This window comes from Schistocerca nitens, chromosome 3 (assembly GCF_023898315.1).
Source record: "Schistocerca nitens isolate TAMUIC-IGC-003100 chromosome 3, iqSchNite1.1, whole genome shotgun sequence".
Lineage (NCBI taxonomy): Eukaryota > Metazoa > Arthropoda > Insecta > Orthoptera > Acrididae > Schistocerca > Schistocerca nitens.
Genome location: NC_064616.1, coordinates 278,592,745 through 278,611,322, shown reverse-complemented (window position 1 = coordinate 278,611,322; position 18,578 = coordinate 278,592,745). Strand labels below are relative to the sequence as shown.

Below are 18,578 nucleotides of genomic sequence, written 5' to 3'. Positions count from 1 at the left end.
TGTTTGTCCATAGGATAGTTTACGTTAAGTAGTGTGTAAGCTTAGTGACTGATGACCTTAGCACTTAAGTCCCATAAGATTTCACACACATTTGAACATTTTTGAACAAGAACCAGTGCCTTTCCCGTTGCGCTATCTTACAAAGATTCATCGAAAGGTGTTTCCTTTGTCGCTTGAAGCGACCAGAGTCTTACAATGTTAATGCTACACGGAAAACGTTGGAAAGAGCTGGAGCGGGTAACTGTACCTCGAAGCACTCGACTGTATGTACTCAGGAAGTGGACAAGTTTTTCAATTAAATTGTGTACTGACCTTTTTTTTTTACCATAAAGCGATGCAATCCCTTGCAGCATGCACGAAAGTAACCTGTAACTGGTGTGACAGTGACAATGAAAACACGGAATGTAGATTGCACTCTTTTATTTAGAGTATCATCAGATACAACTCCTGAAATATCAGTCTGGAGGAAAACTGCTGTATGTCTGAATAATGAAAAATTAAGTAAATTACATTACAGCAAATTACACCAATAGGCAATTAGAACGAGCACAGTAGACAATTTTTTCCGTTTCATTTGTAGACACACAACCACAAATCACCAGGCAAGTACATACTTTTTGCATTGAAGACCGCTTCTAAGACAAGAACCATGTGGCACCTTAAAAGAACGATAATACACAATTCTAAGAAGGCGTCAGAACCTATGAGCGAGACGCAAAAAACCGGATACTGATACAATGCAAACAATTCGTACTGTGTGGACACTGTGCTCGGCAGAAAACAGTAATTGTTTGTACGAGAAATTTGCAAGCAAAGCAACATGTTCCCCTTCAGAATTACCACAGTACTACAGGCACATGTACTTATCTTAGTAGGAAGGCACAGTTTACCGACTATGAAGCAGTATCATGAATTAAGTCACCTTGAGCAACTTAATTCATTAACACCAAGGCCGTTTGAGACTTTTCGGGCAATAAAACCCATGTTAGTAGTAGAGCGTACGTCATCGTCCTTCCGCCATCTTATTCATGTAACGTATCGTCTTCAGAATAAAACTATCAAGACATGGAGCCTGCTTCCTTCAAATGCACTTAAAAATAATTAAAGCAAGCAAAATGAAGTTTCGTATAGTAACCAACTTGTTAAGTTGTAACTATAATCGCTGTCACTTCTGGACTTCGCGCTGCAATTGACGTATGGTTATCATCCGATAGTAATCTGTATAAATTACGACGCTAGGTTGTTAGACCTTTCTAGCATATTCCGTGATAAAACAGTTCGCAGCAGAGTCAGTCAGAACAAGAGACAGATATACGCTTGTTGTAACAATCTCAGTGTCTCTTCCGAGGGATAATAAATTAGGAATAAATTAAGAAAACGAAGTTGTAGAGTCAGTAGGTCGGCTGCAGAGGATCCTCCAGCTTTCCAGCTACCAGCAGCAAGTCTTGCTTATTCTCCCACACGAAGAACGCGAATGGTCGGTCGATCACTAAACGCTGCATCTTCTGAGTACCACCTGCGAACAAAACACAGTCTGAGCCCTCTTCAGATACACCAAGTTGAAGTTGTTCATCGTGTTAATTCACAACTATGCCAGTCCATGAAAAGGTTTTAGAGAAAAGGTTTAGATAAATGGTGTAACATAATGCAACAAATGGTACAGTAAGTGAAAACATGAATTTTTTTGAACACGGTGGCGACAAGTTTGGAAAACAGCTGGCAGCGGCGGCACCGTCTGTAGTTGCTGAAAACAAATTTGTACCTCAGCTTTCAAGTGATAGCAGGTATTTCATATTTTAACGAGCTGGCGCTCATCTAGATTTCCACAATTGTGTACATTATCTTAATGACACACTGGCACTTCACTGGATGGGTCGCGTTGTGGTCACCGACCTGAAGCTACTCTAGTGATCAGTATGGTCGTCAGATGAAACGCTTTGCGATTTCTTTCTTTTCATGTTAGATCAAGAATAGCGTTTATGCTCCGCCTCTACCACAGAACGTCGAAGGCTTTGCCACACCACGTCCTAGCAGCTGTTTTTACCGTCACTCCTGATAGGCTGAATCGGGTATTGGAAGAATGTGACTACCGAGTAGATGTGTGGCGCGGACACACAGAACACTTGTAGATATTGTTAAACTGAGTCCCTTTCATATACTATACCATTTATTACTTTGTTATTTGCTATTTATCAAAAAATGGTTCAAAATGGCTCTGAGCACTATGGGACTCAACTTCTGAGGTCATTAGTCCCCTAGAACTTAGAACTAGTTAAACCTAACTAACCTAAGGACAACACAAACATCCATGCCCGAGGCAGGATTCGAACCTGCGACCGTAGCTGTCCTGTGGTTCCAGACTGCAGCGCCTTTAACCGCACGGCCACTTCGGCCGGCAAAAAATGGTTCAAATGGCTATGAGCACTATGGGACTTAATATCTGAGGTCATCAGTGCCCAAGAACTTAGAACTACTTAAACCTATCTAACCTAAGGACATCACACACATCCATGCCCGAGGCAGGATTCGACCCTGCGACCGTAGCAGTCTCGCGGTTCCGGACTGAAGCGTCTAGAAGCCAGCGCTATTTATCTTTACCGATCTTCTGAAACTTTTCATTGACTTTATAATTACCACATACACACTGCATAACACCCAAGTGAAGCATCCAGATGGGGGTGTGGGGTGGAAGGACGGGGTGAAACAAAACCGATCTTCGTGTTTGGGGGGGTATCTGATGCTACAGCTGTGATTACAAAATTGAGTAAAATTTACGAAGAACTTTACTGTATGTGCCTAGTCATCAGTATGACGCTGCACCCACTCTGACCTGGATGCATACAGTTACTCGGTTGGGAAGGGTGTGAAAGCCGTTGTAACTTGTCGGTAAGCTAGGTCACAACTGGTTTAACTGGTCTTTGATATCCTGAATACTGGCATTGGGACAGAGTTTACATCCGAACTGGTCTTACGGATGTTCCATCAGGGACAGATCTCAGAGAACTTTTTGGCCACAAGAGTACCATACGATCACGCAGAAGGTTCATAGGGACACGTTTCATGAATGTGAGAGCGTCATGTTGTTGAAAAATGGTTCGACCACATGTGAGGTAACGTGACGAACCGTTGTGTAGTCACAGTTACCTAAACATCTACTAGCCGTGACATGAATTCATACCCGATGCCCCCCCCCCCCACACCATGACGTTGGGAATAACACCACCGTCCCTCTCCCATTGCAAGAACAGGCCATTTCCCCAAGTCACCACCACACTCGTCGTCGACGGTCATCCGGGGAAGTGCTGAAACGCTATCCATTGCTAAACACAGTGCATTGTCATTCACCAGCAGTAGGTGCTTCCCAGTGACTGCACCACTCCACAAGAAGACGTCTGTGTTGGATGGTGTTAACGGCAGTCTACGCATGTGAAGGTAATTCCCTAGTTCGGCTGTTGCAAGTCTCCGACTGTCCTCCTCTGTGGTGGTCAGACGATGCCGACCGGAACCCTGACGCGTATGCTGCACTTTCTTTCCCATACAGTCCAACATAGGGCGACTGCATGATTCAATAATCCGTCCTAATGGAGACCCAAAACGTGGCTCTTTCTAAACAATCTGGTGTCGATACCACTGTCTCACGAATACGTGGCATCTCCGTGTTTTACACAGCTATCAGTTGGCATCTGACGCTGTTCGCGTCCTTGATGTACGCTACAAAACCTGGCAAGGACACTGAACACTAGTAACACTAATGCACTATCGTGACTGTTCTAGCTGTCGCAGAGAATTCCAACTTTAATCATTTATGTACCCCCAAATTTGTGTAAGTGTATGAAGTTACTCTGACATCGGAACGTCTTTAGGGTGCTTCAGTTTTAGTCAGTACGCACACACGTAAATGCAAGGAAATTTTAGCAGTATAATGCTGCCACATAATTTATTCGAAGTAATAATGGGTAAACAGAACATAACTGTAGGATGTATGTATTTACTGATGTCCTACAAAAAGTAGTATGACTAATGATCATGCAATTTAAGTAAACCAAAGTTCAGTAACCTACCGATTTTAATATAATTAATTCAGTTAACGTTTTCTTCGTGGTCTAAAAAGACAGTCCGATTTTTTATTATATTCTATAGCCTTAGATGGGCTGAGGCCTTAAAACATAATAAATTTACGTCTCTGTCACTGCGTTTTACAAAGGCACTATACCCAAAGTCCAAGTGATGGGTTTCGTTCAATTTGTATCTTGGAAAAATTTGTATTCACACTGCTTCTTTGTGAGGTTTTTATTACATGTTCCTGTCCAGTCGTCTTGTTTCTCCTGTAGTTGCCTGCCTTCAGCATTCTGAAAAAAGTTCCGTTGATAGAAGAGGAAACTGGGAACCATCTATTCGTTAAACCGATTATGGAAAATCACCTAGAAAAAATCCTAGGCTGGTGGAAGTAAAAGACCAGCTATGGTTGAGCTATCGCGGACATTCGTTCAACTCTTCTCCTTTCCGTGTACGTGTAACGCGTGGTAACAGCGAGTTACATGATGGTGATTGGTTAGTGGGGCGCTCAACTGGCGGTCATCAGCGCCCGTACAAAGTCCCAATTGTTACACAGTCCAATTTCAATCTAGCCACTGTCGCAAATTATGATGATGATATAATGAGGACAACACAAAACACCCAGTCCCCAGGCAGAGAAAATCCCCAACCCGGCCGGGAATCGACCTCAGGATCCCGTGATCTAGAGGCAGCAATGCTAGCTACTTGACCACGTGCTGCGGACAGTGAGTTAGAGGCTGTGTGAGGTTGGCATTTACGGCATTTTCTTTACTGCCGCCTGTCTTCTCAATTTCATTCCGGTCAGTTTTTTTTCTTTTTCTTTCCCTTCGAGACAGGTTTTAATGTGAACCCTACGTTATTGATGTGGACTTCAATCCATGTTTAACTTAAGTTCTACTTAGTTGGAGTGTCATGTACTGTCAAAAAATCCTGTCCTAGCCATATTGGATAATTACCGATTTGATAGGCGTTCCTCGGAACGGGAACTTCTGAATTTGTAAATAGTGACAATAGTGTATTCCGTCTAGTTGCTACACGAACACGTTTGAGTAAGCTGCCATGTTGAAGACAACAGTCGATCATTTTAAATGCTTCCGGGAAACTTGTCTGGATGATTGGATAGGGGTGCGAGGATCACTGCTTGTAACGCAAATTAGGAGTTTTCTTGTCGTAAAAAGGTTTTTTTAAAAAAGCAACCCGATGTATAGGACTTTATTGATTGGTAACTAAGAAAGACCCATCTCCGATGGTAGCATGAAGACTGTACAGACCACATGAATTCACAGGTATTGGGAGCAAAAGTAGCAAATCCTTCACTACTTTTGCAATCCTCATTTACTAGGAACCATGAATGTCCTCAATTTTATTAATATCTAGATTTAATAATTAGTCTCAGACACAATGATGGTACCATACAGAACAAGTAAACATACATTCACAGATTCACAGTACACTTAGATTTAGGGAAACCAAAGAAAACTGTTCCGAATGGCAGCGCGGGAATTTCAGGCATATGCCGTAAGTGTGCTAGGGTGTATGCACGCAACAATGTCACGACCCATTCCCGTATCATCCCTAGCTGAACGAACTCAGAGCTCCATTAAAAAAAAAAATCAACGTGTCGACTAGACGAACTATGCCAATGAGAGATTTGTGTGTCTTAACATAGCGAATGCGCAGAATAGGAAATCTAAGCTATTTATATGTTTGGTTTTGATATGGAAACGTGTTTGATTACATGAAAAGCACTGAACTCGTTGTAGGAATTGTTCAACACTAGTTAACTGAATAACATAGGAGCAGAAACTTTAAGACATAACTATCCTTGGGACAAGGCCGTATGTCAAGACTGTAACAACAATTTATTTACTTGAACTGCCAGCACATACCAAATTTGGCAAGGTGTGCAGTTTCAAAAATGCTAGCAATATCAATACTTCAATTCTCCCGATTATTCGTTTCACTCCATCCCCATTCATCACTAACGTTATTATACGATTATAACGGGTGGTTGTAATGAATATGCAGCTACTGAAAGATGTACAATGTGGATTACAATTATCGCATGGTAGCGAAACTTTGTAGATATGTCAATGCGTGAAGGCGGAACTAATGTACGCTGTAAAAAAATTTTTTCCAATTTTAGCCACCAGGTGCAAATTGGGCGCTGTACAGAATCTTTTCGACGCCTCCGGTGCACAAATCGAACAAGCTATGTAAGCGGCGTTTAATTATAAAATCGGAGTTATTGTTTCCTCACTTGTTTAATCTTTTATTCCCACGTCCAATTCCTTATCCATCACTTATAGAAATATTTCTATACGTCTTTCTTGCATTCACAGCGCCAGATTCATCCTTGGTGGCCAAAATTTGAACATTTTTTGGATTTAAATCGGTTCCGCATTGACGCATTGGAATATCTACGAAGTTTCGTTGTCATACGATAATTACAGCCCACAATGGACCTCTGTGACTAGCTGCACATTAATTACAACCACCCAGAGCAGCATTCATGGCGGCTACACATTTCAAATTTAATCTTTAGCAATACTGGATGTAATTAAGAGCCAGTATTGATCATTCTAAGATTTTAATGGAGTACCTTTGTTCATTTTCGTGTGCCCTTGTCCCAAATGTGCGCAAAGTCGGCATGGTTATTAACCGATTTGGCACTTAGTTAAATGTATGGATGCTCGTTACCTCCCGGAAGGAATGTGTGTATCGGAACGGTTTGCGTGTACAGTTGTTGATGTGAAAATATGCGAAAATAGTTTTAAATGTTATCGAATCGTGTAACTGAGGCTTGACCTGGATACAGTCCGGTGTTTATCTAGCCGGATGTAGGAACCATCCGCAAAAACCACGTCCAGGCTAACCGGTACAGGGACCCTCCTCGTTAATCCGCCGAGCGATTTCTATATGTGTCCGGCCTACCTCCCCGAATCGTAATAAATGCTTTAGCGTGCACGTTTATCCGGACGGATCCTGCCCTTTACTGGAGGGTATATAACCCTAACATCTTGCGACTTAACACAATGAATAGATTTTTCCACTCTCTGATATCACTAAGACATAACAAAACGCAGTGTTGTTAGCAGCCAACAGCCGCTTACCTGTGGACTGGCTGTTGCTCTCTTCCACGTCGATGTTAGTGACCTGTGCCAGGTCCTCCACGAACAGCTCTGCCTCCTGGGAGATGCCGCTCAAGTCGGCTCTCTCACGGCTGAACAGATGCGTAACACCAAGCTGTAGCAAAGTAATACCACATGACAGCTACTGCTATTATATTGCTCTATCAGTGTATAATCGCATATGAGAAACAGAGAGGCACAGAGAGGGACACACAGAGAGACAGAGAGAGAGAGAGAGACAGAGAGAGAGAGAGAGACAGAGAGAGAGAGAGAGAGAGAGAGACAGAGACAGAGAGAGAGAGAGAGACAGAGAGAGAGAGAGAGACAGAGAGAGAGAGAGAGAGAGAGAGAGAGACAGAGACAGAGAGAGAGAGAGAGACAGAGACAGAGAGAGAGAGAGAGACAGAGAGAGAGAGAGACAGAGAGAGAGACAGAGAGAGAGAGAGAGAGAGACAGAGAGAGAGAGAGAGAGAGACAGAGAGAGAGAGAGAGAGAGAGAGAGAGAGACAGAGAGAGAGAGAGAGACAGAGAGAGAGACAGAGACAGAGAGAGACAGAGAGAGAGAGAGAGACAGAGAGAGAGAGAGAGACAGAGAGAGAGAGAGACAGAGAGAGAGACAGAGAGAGAGAGAGAGAGACAGAGAGAGAGAGAGAGACAGAGAGAGAGAGAGAGAGAGAGAGAGAGAGAGAGAGAGAGAGACAGAGGCAGAGGCAGAGAGAGAAGAGACAGAGGCAGAGGCAGAGAGAGAAGAGACAGAGGCAGAGGCAGAGAGAGAAGAGACAGAGGCAGAGGCAGAGAGAGAAGAGACAGAGGCAGAGAGAGAAGAGACAGAGGCAGAGGCAGAGAGAGAAGAGACAGAGGCAGAGGCAGAGAGAGAAGAGACAGAGGCAGAGTCAGAGGCAGAGAGAGAAGAGACAGAGGCAGAGGCAGAGAGAGAAGAGACAGAGGCAGAGGCAGAGAGAGAAGAGACAGAGGCAGAGGCAGAGAGAGAAGAGACAGAGGCAGAGGCAGAGAGAGAAGAGACAGAGGCAGAGGCAGAGGCAGAGAGAGAAGAGACAGAGGCAGAGGCAGAGGCAGAGAGAGAAGAGACAGAGACAGAGGCAGAGGCAGAGAGAGAAGAGACAGAGGCAGAGGCAGAGAGAGAAGAGACAGAGGCAGAGGCAGAGAGAGAAGAGACAGAGGCAGAGGCAGAGAGAGAAGAGACAGAGGCAGAGGCAGAGAGAGAAGAGACAGAGGCAGAGGCAGAGAGAGAAGAGACAGAGGCAGAGGCAGAGAGAGAAGAGACAGAGGCAGAGAGAGAAGAGACAGAGGCAGAGAGAGAAGAGACAGAGGCAGAGAGAGAAGAGACAGAGGCAGAGAGAGAAGAGACAGAGGCAGAGAGAGAAGAGACAGAGGCAGAGAGAGAAGAGACAGAGGCAGAGAGAGAAGAGACAGAGGCAGAGAGAGAAGTGCAGAGACAGAGAGAGAAGTGCAGAGACAGAGAGAGAAGTGCAGAGACAGAGAGAGAAGTGCAGAGACAGAGAAATAATAGAAACAGAAACAGAGCAAAAAAGAAACAAACAGAGCAAAAAAGAAACAAACAGAGCAAAAAAGAAACAAACAGAGCAAAAAAGAAACAAACAGAGCAAAAAAGAAACAAACAGAGCAAAAAAGAAACAAACAGAGCAAAAAAGAAACAAACAGAGAAAAAACTGAAACAGAGGAGTATAAGGAAGATGGGAGAAAGGAAAGTAGTACATCATATACACACATCAAAAAAAGTTTTGCATCACCTCAGTTCCGAGAGGTCCGGAACCTGTACAGAAAATTGGAATAGAGATCAACATAAACATCATTTCCGCCCTTTTTATTGCTCAGGAAAACCACACATCGCATTTTGTACCACCATACAGCGAGACCTTCAGAGGTGGTTTCCCAGATTGCTACACATACGCACCAATAATAAACAGTAGTACGTCCTCGTGCACTGATGCATGCCTGTATTCGTTGTCCATAAACAGCACTATCTATCCCAGTCATGTTCGATAGGGTTCATGTCTGGAGAACATGCTGGCCACTCAAGTCGAGTTCATCAACGCACTGTTGGTCCAGATTGTCCTACTCTTCAACGACGATTCGGCGTAGATCCCTCAGAGTGGCTGGTTTGTCTCGTCGACTATAAACAGCCCTTTTCAATCTAGCGAGCGATGTCGTTGTCCTGAATGAAGTCATTCACAAGATGTGTACGATGTGGGCGCGAGTTGTCGTCCATGCAGACGAATGCCTCGCCAATATGATGCCGATATGGTTGCACTGTTGGTCGGAGGATGGCATTCACGTATCGTACAGCCGTTACAACGTCTTCCATGACCACCAGCTGCGTACGTAGGCTCCACATAATGTCACTCCAAAACAGCAGGGAACCTCCACCTTGCGGCACTCGCTGGACACTGTGTCTACGGCGTTCAGCCTGACCGATTTGACTCCAAACACTTCACCGACGATTGTCTGGTTGAAGACATATGTGACACTCATCGGTGAAGAGAACGTGATGCCAATCCTGAGCGGTTCATTCGGCATTTTGTTGGGCCCATCAGTAACATGCTGCAGAGTGTCGTGGTTGCAAAGATGGACCTCGCCATTAACGAGGGGAGTGAAGTTTCGCATCATGCAGCCTACTACGCACAGTTTGAGTCGTAGCACGACGTTTTGTGGCTGCACGAAAAGCATTATTAAACATGGTTGGCGTTGTTCCTCCGAGCCATAATCCGCAGGCAGCGGTCATCCACTGCAGTAGTAGCCCCTGGGCGGGCTGATCGAGGCATGTCATCCACAGTTCCTGTTTATCTGTATCTCCTCCATGTCCGAACAACATCGCTTAGGTTCACTCTGAGACTCCTGGACACTTCCCTTGTTAATGGCCCTTCCTGGCACAAAGAAACAATGCGGATGCGATCGAGCGACGGTATTGACCGTCTAGGCATGGTTGAACTGCAGACAACACGAGCCGTGCACCTCCTTCCTGGTGGAATGACTAAGTGATAGGCTGTCGGACCCCATCCGTCCAATAGGCGCTGCTCATGTATGTTTGTTTACATCTTTGGACAGGTTTAGTGACATCTCTGAACAGTCAAAGTGACTGTGTCTGTGATACAATATACACAGTCAACGTCTATCTTCAGGAGCAAAAGTTTTTTGATGTGTGTATGTAGTGAATAGACGACAGACCTTTCTCAAAAACACTTGTGGATTACAGTTCAACGTACGCGACGTGCGCTACACTACACCACATTAAGTTTGCTACCGTAAACAGTGAGAGGGCCAAGCTTTTCTTATTTTAGTCTAATGGCATAGGTACTGGATTTACTGTTTCAGTTTCTCTCTGTACATCGATTCCAGTGCCGTATAAAAAGAAGAGAAATGGGATGTGGACATACCCGGGAGAGGGCTCGCTGTGGCTTGGTGACGGTCTGGATGCTGAAGGCTGGCAGTACCACCTCAACGTCTCGGGCAACCAGCCGCTGCATCACCTCGGCCAGGGAGAACACTGACAGGTCGGACAGCATGCTGGCCAGGCCGCCCTTCGCGTTAGGCACCAGCACGAGCAGCGAGTACTGCCCACCCTGAAACAGCCCGTTACCTTTACAGCACAGGATTTTTTCCGCTACTCTGCAGACATAACTGAATCCAGTTGATACTGAACAACCACAGAACACCAGGAAGTCAAAACAAGCCATGGCCCTGTTTGTTGAAAGTGGTTATAGGCACCTAACAACAAGAACCAACACGTTTTTTGAAAATTTTATGAAATTTATAACGTTTCCGTGTTCTCTGCAACGAATGTCCCTTGTTTAAGTTATGAGGATCGCTGGCGATGTAAGTCCTCTCTAATGTACGTTATAGCATTTTACGAGCCCAAGCAGCCAGCAACTGCAATCCCAACGGCGATCGTACATTGAGACATATCAACATCACCGATACAAGCACATGAAGGTATTAGCCTAATGGGACAGAAATCTGTTGGTGTGATGTACATACAGGGTGAAAAGTATTTAAGCCGACGAACTTTGGGAGGTTGTAGGGGACATCAAAACAAATATTTTTCCCTAATGTCATTTTTTCCTAAGAGTATTATTTATACCGGTGGAGGCCGTATTACGCTCTTCAGTTATTAGAGGCCGTATTACGATCTTCAGTAGTAGGAAACTGCTGTCCACCAGTGTAGTAGTGCATTGTCTCTGTTTACTATTGGAGCGATACACTTTGAGTGAGTACACTGATATGGTTGGTGCGTACTACGTAGCGCACCGCAATGTGCGAGCTGCACAGCGGGTTTATCAACAACAATATCCTAATCGCCGTATCTCGCATCATACGACCTTTGCTGCTGTGTACCAATATCTGCGTGAGACCGGATCATTTAAAAGATTACCTGGACAGGGACGCTCGGTAAGAACGCTGCAATTTGAGGAAGCTGTCTTGCAGCATGTGGAGCGGGATCCTTCAATCAGCACTCGTGCAATTGCACGTAAAATAGGTACGAATCAGACAAGTGTAAGAACAGTCCTTCGAGAGCAATTGTTACGTCCATTTCAGTTACAGCGTGTCCACAACCTGGAACCAGTTGATTATCCAACCAGAGCACAGTTTTCGCAGTGGTATCTGGAACAGTGTGAAATGCATCTTACATTTCCATCCTCTGCGTTTTTTACCAAATGAAGCAACGTTCGGGCGTGATGGAATCTTCAACATATACAATTCGCATGTTTGGAGTGAGGATAACCCGCATGCCACAGTTACTAGCACTTATCAAGTGCGGTTCTTCGTTAATGTGTGGGTCGGTGTTGTTGGGGAACGACGCATGTGGTTCCAACATGACGGGGTGCCGGCACATTTCAGTCGTCGTGTGCGTCGATTCCTGGACCGACGGTTCCCAGACACGTGGATTGGCAGAGGTGGTCCTGTACCATGGCCTGCTGGATCCCCACTTTTTTGTGTGGGGAACTATTCAGGACACTCCTGATGTTTTTGCCCGTGTCAGACAGAACATGAACCGACAGTGTAACCTTTGTTTACATGTCAATGCAAACATTTTTGAAAATCTGCTGTAATTGAAATTCGGTTGTGTTAATGTGTTGTCTCTTGGTCATAAAAAAGTGGAAAGGTGTTTGGTGGTTTAATTAATTTGCCGCCAGAGAAATCTTCCTCTACCGGTTTAAATACTCCTCATAGGAAAAAAATGACACTAGGGAAAAATATTTGTTTTGATGTCCCATACGACCTCCCAGAGTTTGTCGGTTTAAATACTTTTCACCCTGTATACAGAAAAACAAGTGATTACAATTTCAGAAAATATGGATGATCATGAACTGAGAAAGTCAATAACATGTTGGTCCATCTTTGGACATAATGCAAGCAGTTATTCGGCATGGCGTTGATTGATGGAGTTGTTGGATGTCGTAGGGGATATTATATAAACTTCTGTGCAATTGGGGTGTCACATCGTCAAAAGCTTGAGCTGGTTGGAGGACCCTGCACATAGTGCTCCAAACGTTCCCAATTGGGAGAGGTCCGGTGACCTGGCTGGACTGAGTAGGGTTTGGCAAGCACGAAGACAATCAGTAGAAATTCTCGCAATGTGCGAGCGGACATTATCTTGCTTAAATGTAAATCCAGAATGGCCTGCCATGAAAGGCAACACAGTGGGACGTAGAATTTCGTCGTCGTAACGCTGTACTGTAACAGTGTCTCGGATGACAACCATAGGAGTCCTGCTATGAAAGCTAATGGCATCCTAGACCATCACTCCTGTTTGTCAGGCCGTATATTGGGCGACAGCCACGTTGGTAATCCGCCGTTGTCCGTTGTGTCTCCAGCCACGTCTTCGCTTGTAATCGGGGCCTTATCACTGAAGACAATTCGACTCCAGTCTGTGAGATTCGAGGCCGAATCTGCCGGACACATCGGCAAACGGTCTTGTTGGTGTACGGAAGACAATGGTAGTTGGTGCAAGGGGTGTCCTCAGATCGGTCTCCGTCCTGTCACTGAAGCACCAGTTGCACGTCGGATCGATAATAATCCCAGACTCAGAGCGTTTCTGATGTTTGCTCAGTACTCACGTTCTGTCATCTCTCTAGGTCGACCTCTTCCTTCTTGACGCTGTGTTCTGCCATATTCACCCACATACATGGTATTTAAACGTAGAGCGACTCGCCGATTATTCCAACCAGCTTCTTTGAGCCCATCTACAGGTCGTCTCTCACACGTTGACTTCTGCGTATACTGTTCACGCACCCGTCTGGGAGAGATAGTTACTGACCAACTGAGTACACGGAATGAAATTTGCACAGACTTTATGCCCAAACATCGGCATACCGCCTGTTTGCTACCCTCGCCAGCACCTCGGTAAAATTGCGCTGCAATGTCCCACATTCATCCATCGGGCGCCAAGTTTACAATTTTACATTTTTCGTCTAAACCTGTATGAATATCAGTTCGTGACCAATTTGCATAACTCATCCATGGTGGGTCATATTTTGTCAGAGTGTAAAATATTTTTTACCACTTTTAAAGCACGTTATTGTGAAAAACATTTACGAAGGCGGCTGAAAGTAATGCCTCCGAATGTATGTAAGATATTCTTCGTGTCTACATATTTGCAGCCCTCTGCCGCTAGAGGACACAATTCTATCGTGTAACATTTCGGTGTGCAATCTAAGTATGTCGGTGCGCGAGAAACATCGTGCTGCATTCGAGTTTCGAATTCGAAGAGTTCGTCCACACATAGGGCAGCATCTCCTACAGCATTACAATGCCAGATCACATACGAGCTCTGCGGCATCTGCAACAGTCTGACTGTGAAGGATCACCCTCCATACAGTCCTGGCTTGGCTCCATCAGATTTTCATCTGTTTCAAGAATTTACAGAATATCTTCGAGGACTTCACTCTGATGATGACGAAGCTGTGCAAGTAGGTGAGGTTATGGCTCCATCATCAAATTCAGAACTTTTACAGTAACAGTATCAACTAAATGGTATCTCATTGGAAGCAATATGTTCGTAGCCAGGGTGACTTAGGAAATAAACATGTAGACTGAAGAATAAATTTGTACAACGTTAACAACGTTTGTTTTATTTATAAAGCATTAAGAGTTATCATTGACTGGGATACTCTCTTTCAAATTCTGAAGGTGGCAGGGGTAAAATATAGGGAGCGAAAGGCTATTTACAATTTGTATAGAAACCAAATGGCAGCTATAAGAGTTGAGGGGCATGAAAGGGAAGCAGTAATTGGGAAGGGAGTGAGACAGGGTTGTAGCCTCTCCCCGATGTTATTCAATCTGTATCTTGAGCAAGGAAACAAAAGAAAAATCCAGAGTAGGTATTAAAATTCATGGAGAAGAAATAAAAACGTTGAGGTTCAAAAATGGCTCAGAGCACTATGGGACTTAACATCTATGGTCATCAGTCCCCTAGAACTACTTAAACCTAACTAACCTAACGACAGCACACAACACCCAGTCATGACGAGGCAGAGAAAATCCCTGACCCCGCCGGGAATCGAACCCGGGAACCCGGGCGCGGGAAGCGATAACGCTACCGCACGACCACGAGCTGCGTACCTTTGAGGTTCGCCGATGACATTGTAATTCTGTCAGAGACAGCAAAGGACTTGGAAGAGCAGTTGAACGGAATGGATAGTGTCTTGAAAGGAGGATATAAGATGAACATCAACAAAAGCAAAACGAGGATAATAGAATGTAGTCGAATTAAGTCGGGTGATGCTGGGGGTATTAGATTAGGAAATGAGACACTTAAAGTAGTAAAGGAGTTTTGCTATTTGGGGAGCAAAATAACTGATGATGGTCGAAGTAGAGAGGATATAAAATGTAGACTGGCAATGGGAAGGAAAGCGTTTCTGAAGAAGAGAAATTTGTTAACATTGTGTATAGATTTAAGTGTCAGGAAGTCATTTCTGAAAGTATTTGTATAGAGTGTAGCCATGTATGGAAGTGAAACATGGACGATAAATAGTTTAGACAAGAAGAGAATAGAAGCTTTCGAAATGTGGTGCTACAGAAGAATGCTGAAGATTAGGTGGGTAGATCACATAACTAATGAGGAGGTATTGAATAAAATTGGAGTGAAGAGAAGTTTGTGGCACAACTTGACTAGAAGAAGGGATCGGTTGGTAGGACATGTTCTGAGGCATCAAGGGATCACCAATTTAGTATTGGAGGACAGCGTGGAGGGTAAAAATCGTAGAGGGAGACCAAGAGATGAATACACCAAGCAGATTCAGAAGGAAGTAGGTTGCAGTAGGTACTGGGAGATGAAGAAGCTTGCACAGGGTAGAGTAGCTTGGAGAGCTGCATCAAACCAGTCTCAGGACTGAAGACCATAACAACAACAACAACAACAACAAGAGTTACCAAATAAAAGATCCTGAGGCGTTACTTTCCAGCACGCTCTCAGAAATTCGCTGCAAACTATGTGGTTTTATCAGCATGATAATTTTAAATATTTTTCCTTTAAGCATATTATTTAGTGTTTGAAATTTACCACACTACAATTTTAAGTACTACACACTAATTCGAGCGAGAATATATTGTGATCCACCCTATTTCCTTTTACGTTACGCGAAAACGTCGTGTTCGATGTCTTCGTTGCAAATGTGATTTCCTTTATTCATTTGGACACTGGTTCTTATCTATTATGGGGACGTGTCTGCTTCGAAACACAAAACGGAAAACTGAGGAGAAAACACACTACGTTGGCATTTTATAAAGAGAACCAGTCATTTCGGAACTAAGCTAAGCACATATGGCCACTGCGGACGATTTTAGAGGATGAATATTTCCCAGTGTGATTACTTATAACTGTCACATTTTCCCAGAAGTTTCCAACAGCCCAGTTGATGTAACTTATATATCCGTACCTCCTGCTTTACCATTAAAGCACTACTTTATGATATGTAGCTTAAGTTCGAAATTGAGTTCAAATTCTTGTCTGGTCATTTCGATTGAAGTTTTCAGTGGTTCCCTAAATGATTTCAGACGACTGTTTGAAATGCTCCTTCAAGAAAGTCACAACAGATTTTTCCCGTTCTTAATGTGAAATTGAGCTAATACTGCTTCACTGAGGAGCACTATTTCAATGGGGATATAGATTAAACCAGCCTTATTGTTTATCTACTATCGTGTGAGCACCTCTAAGATCGGTGACCCTTACTGTATAGACTGAGTGGGAAGCACGAAACGTTAAATCCAACAATAATAACGCTGATTATTTCCCTGCTATAAAACACCTTGTTTTCACAAATTTCCCGAACACCTCGTTGACCTTTCTTGAAATATGTTCGGAGAAATTTCGATGATCTTTTCCTCAGAGAAACTCGATTATCGCTAAATATAACTTGACAGCTTCCGTCTTCTGAGCCGTTCGAAGTGGTAATTAGTGAGCTCTCAGATACCCTTAAAGCTTGTAGCTACTTGACCGAGGCCTCGGGGCCAAGTTCGGAAGACGAACATTCTCGATACTCGCCGCCTCCTTTTATACTGGCGAGTTCACTTATCTTACCATGCACTCGTCAATTTCGCATTACATACGCCTGTCAGAACACATTTAATCAGTAATGGATATTTAATCGACCTAGATTTAATTTTTTTTCCACGTGTCGCACTGCTTGCAGGACATTTTAGCCGCAGATTCGTATTTGAGACGAAACTGTACGCTCAATACCATAAACAACTACTGCCTATTGTTTTCAGAAAGAATACAACATGGGAGAGACGAATTATTGTTTATCGTAAACGACAAAATAACTAAAGACTACGCTGTGTAACACAGCCTCAATATCGGATTTGCTGGTAATACAGACATGACGGTCTCGCAGCCAGATTATCCACTTGCGTTGATAAGAAATAATGAAACACAGCACTACGGCAACACGTAAATGAATACAATGGGCAACAATATCCCACAAGTAAAATATTTCCAGTCCCCCAGTTCGACCCAGGTGCTCTGGAGGCTTCACTTGGTCACTCAGTAAAGGCGTTTCAACAGGCAAATGTGGAGGGCCACTTACTAGGTTTGGTGCCTCAACTACTTGCAACCACGTTGGTAGTTCTTAAATGTGCATGTTTTATAGCACACTTCTAAAAATACGAAATTATATTCTCAAAACGCAGTTATCAGTGGACTCTTGTAGTTGCCACTTAAGAACGGTCACGAAGGAAACTGAACATATCCACTGTAATGTTTGGCACATGTGATATTTGATCGTTATACAAATACTAACCGTAAAATCTTAAATGAAAATCGTAATATTGTTGATGTTCTACAGTATGAATGTATTTTATTAACCGTTTTTCGGCTTACAAGGTTATCATCAGACTAATTGTTCGCGTCTGAGATGGTCTAATACTCGTGAACAACACCGAAAAAGATGTTACACGTCAACAATGAACCACGAACACAGTAAATGTCCGACAGTGAAGCGGTAATGTAATTAAAAATATTAAGTTAAACATTACATAAATACACTCCTGGAAATGGAAAAAAGAACACATTGACACCGGTGTGTCAGACCCACCATACTTGCTCCGGACACTGCGAGAGGGCTGTACAAGCAATGATCACACGCACGGCACAGCGGACACACCAGGAACCGCGGTGTTGGCCGTCGATTGGCGCTAGCTGCGCAGCATTTGTGCACCGCCGCCGTCAGTGTCAGCCAGTTTGCCGTGGCATACGGAGCTCCATCGCAGTCTTTAACACTGGTAGAATGCCGCGACAGCGTGGACGTGAACCGTATGTGCAGTTGACGGACTTTGAGCGAGGGCGTATAGTGGGCATGCGGGAGGCCGGGTGGACGTACCGCCGAATTGCTCAACACGTGGGGCGTGAGGTCTCCACAGTACATCGATGTTGTCGCCAGTGGTCGGCGGAAGGTGCACGTTCCCGTCGACCTGGGACCGGACCGCAGCGACGCACGGATGCACGCCAAGACCGTAGGATCCTACGCAGTGCCGTAGGGGACCGCACCGCCACTTCCCAGCAAATTAGGGACACTGTTGCTCCTGGGGTATCGGCGAGGACCATTCGCAACCGTCTCCATGAAGCTGGGCTACGGTCCCGCACACCGTTAGGCCGTCTTCCGCTCACGCCCCAACATCGTGCAGCCCGCCTCCAGTGGTGTCGCGACAGGCGTGAGTGGAGGGACGAATGGAGACGTGTCGTCTTCAGCGATGAGAGTCGCTTCTGCCTTGGTGCCAATGATGGTCGTATGCGTGTTTGGCGCCGTGCAGGTGAGCGCCACAATCAGGACTGCATACGACCGAGGCACACAGGGCCAACACCCGGCATCATGGTGTGGGGAGCGATCTCCTACACTGGCCGTACACCACTGG

General features: G+C 44.5%; 1 protein-coding gene across 1 annotated transcript in view; it reads right to left on the bottom strand.

The window, feature by feature from the left end:
* Positions 1–486: 486 nt before the first annotated feature.
* Positions 487–18,578, bottom strand: part of LOC126249179 (serine protease inhibitor 3/4) — a 92,353-nt gene continuing 74,261 nt past the window's right edge. Inside the window, exons 6-8 of the mRNA XM_049950834.1 lie at positions 10,604–10,789; positions 7,170–7,302; positions 487–1,516 (exon numbers count right to left, since the gene is read on the bottom strand). Of these exons, the coding sequence (XP_049806791.1) occupies positions 1,392–1,516; positions 7,170–7,302; positions 10,604–10,789 (444 nt within the window). The 3' untranslated portion in view covers positions 487–1,391. The remainder of the gene's footprint in view (positions 1,517–7,169; positions 7,303–10,603; positions 10,790–18,578) is intronic.